General features: G+C 64.4%; 1 protein-coding gene across 1 annotated transcript in view; it reads left to right on the top strand.

The window, feature by feature from the left end:
- MNEG_0395 (hypothetical protein) overlaps positions 1–1,540 on the top strand; it is a gene marked incomplete at both ends in the record, with an annotated part of 6,055 nt that overhangs the window by 3,341 nt on the left and 1,174 nt on the right. Inside the window, 4 exons of the mRNA XM_014051123.1 lie at positions 186–284; positions 536–604; positions 865–1,017; positions 1,388–1,504. Of these exons, the coding sequence (XP_013906577.1) occupies positions 186–284; positions 536–604; positions 865–1,017; positions 1,388–1,504 (438 nt within the window). The remainder of the gene's footprint in view (positions 1–185; positions 285–535; positions 605–864; positions 1,018–1,387; positions 1,505–1,540) is intronic.

The raw sequence follows: 1,540 nt of genomic DNA on the forward strand, positions 1-1,540 counted from the left end.
CGCTCGCCCCGCCTCCTTACGTCAGGCACTGTCTCGGGTCGCGCATGTGCTGCGTTGCTGCCTGCCTTGCCCACCCCAAGCATGAACAGCGGGCCTGGCACCGGCCCTGGAATTATTCAACAACACACCCAACCTGCGCGCCCAACACACGTCGACGCTAATCAATCGGGGATGCTGATATTCAGGACGCCGGTGGCGTTCTCCTTGATGGCAAGTCACTGCTGGGCAAGTACGACAAGTCAATCGTGGACAAGGAGCTCTTCTCCGCCGACGATCAGTACAAGGTGCGCCGATAGCTGGCGAGCTCCTGCAAGACTCTGCGGCCCCACATCATCTTGGGATGCCCAGACCAAGGAGAGGAGAACAAAGCAGGAACCCGATGCTGATACTGGCCGGCCTCGAGCCGATGGCCCTTCCTTGCCCCCTGTTGTTGGCGCTCGTTATGCCAGTGCCACGCTCCACCGCGCATTGCACCGATGCCGCCCCTACTGCTCGACTCCACACCCCACCCCAAATGCACCCCCATTCCTCTCAGAACGTCGCCATCAACCCCAAGGCCGACGCCATGAAGGCCAGGCAGGCTTTCCTGGAGGTGCTCTCGCAGGTGCGGGCCGGCAGGTCTAACGGCGCGCCCTGCGGTGTGGCGCGTGCCGCGCCGGGGCACTCCCGCAGGCGTGCAGCCGGCTGGCCGAACGCCTCACACTGCGACCTGGCGCGATGGCACCACCAATCTGCATATCCAGAATCTGTGGGGTGCGGTTGAGCCCTGCTCGGCCGCCGCATGCACCCATCTCCAGCAAACGCTGCACCCGAATCCCACCTAAGCACAGCGCCAAAAACAATCAATCACCAAATCTTATACAGGCCGACGTTGTGGTGGACGAGACGTACTTTATCCGCCCCGTCAACGCCCCCAGCATGGACGCGCTTCTCGCCCGCTACACGCCCTCCCTGGACTCCCCTGCCAGGATCCAGTTCGCGGATGTCGCGAAAATCCCCGCGTTTGCCAATCAGAAGGTGCACCCGACGCCAGGCGACGAGCGCGGCGCCCCTGCCCTTGCGTGGTGGCAGGCCGGGCATGCCCGTGCGCACGCGCCGGCGGCAGCGGCGAACAGGGCGCGGGGAGCTGCCTGTAGGCTTGCGTGGGATGGCCATCGAGTGCGGCCCGTCCCATTTCGGGGGCTTCCCCTGCGTCCCATCGCCCGCCGTCTCGGCCCTGCTGCAAGTGGCGTCCGCACTTCTCTCCCTCCTGCTCAGCCCCCACAACTGCTACACACGCGCGCGCGCACACACACACACACACACACACACACACACACGCACGCACGCACACATACACACACGAACAAACACACAAACGCACGCACGCATGCACATACTCTTGCAGGTTGTCACTGTTGGCAAGCGCCTGTCCAACGACCTGACCGGGTCGGACTGGTTTGAGTCTGCCGTCATTGAGACCGACCGCGTGCTCGACGACTTCATCACCATCATCACGCCGCAGGTGCGCTCCGCCCCCCCCCCCCCCGTCCCCCGGGCT

Source organism: Monoraphidium neglectum (assembly GCF_000611645.1).
Source record: "Monoraphidium neglectum strain SAG 48.87 unplaced genomic scaffold scaffold00031, whole genome shotgun sequence".
Classification (NCBI taxonomy): domain Eukaryota; kingdom Viridiplantae; phylum Chlorophyta; class Chlorophyceae; order Sphaeropleales; family Selenastraceae; genus Monoraphidium; species Monoraphidium neglectum.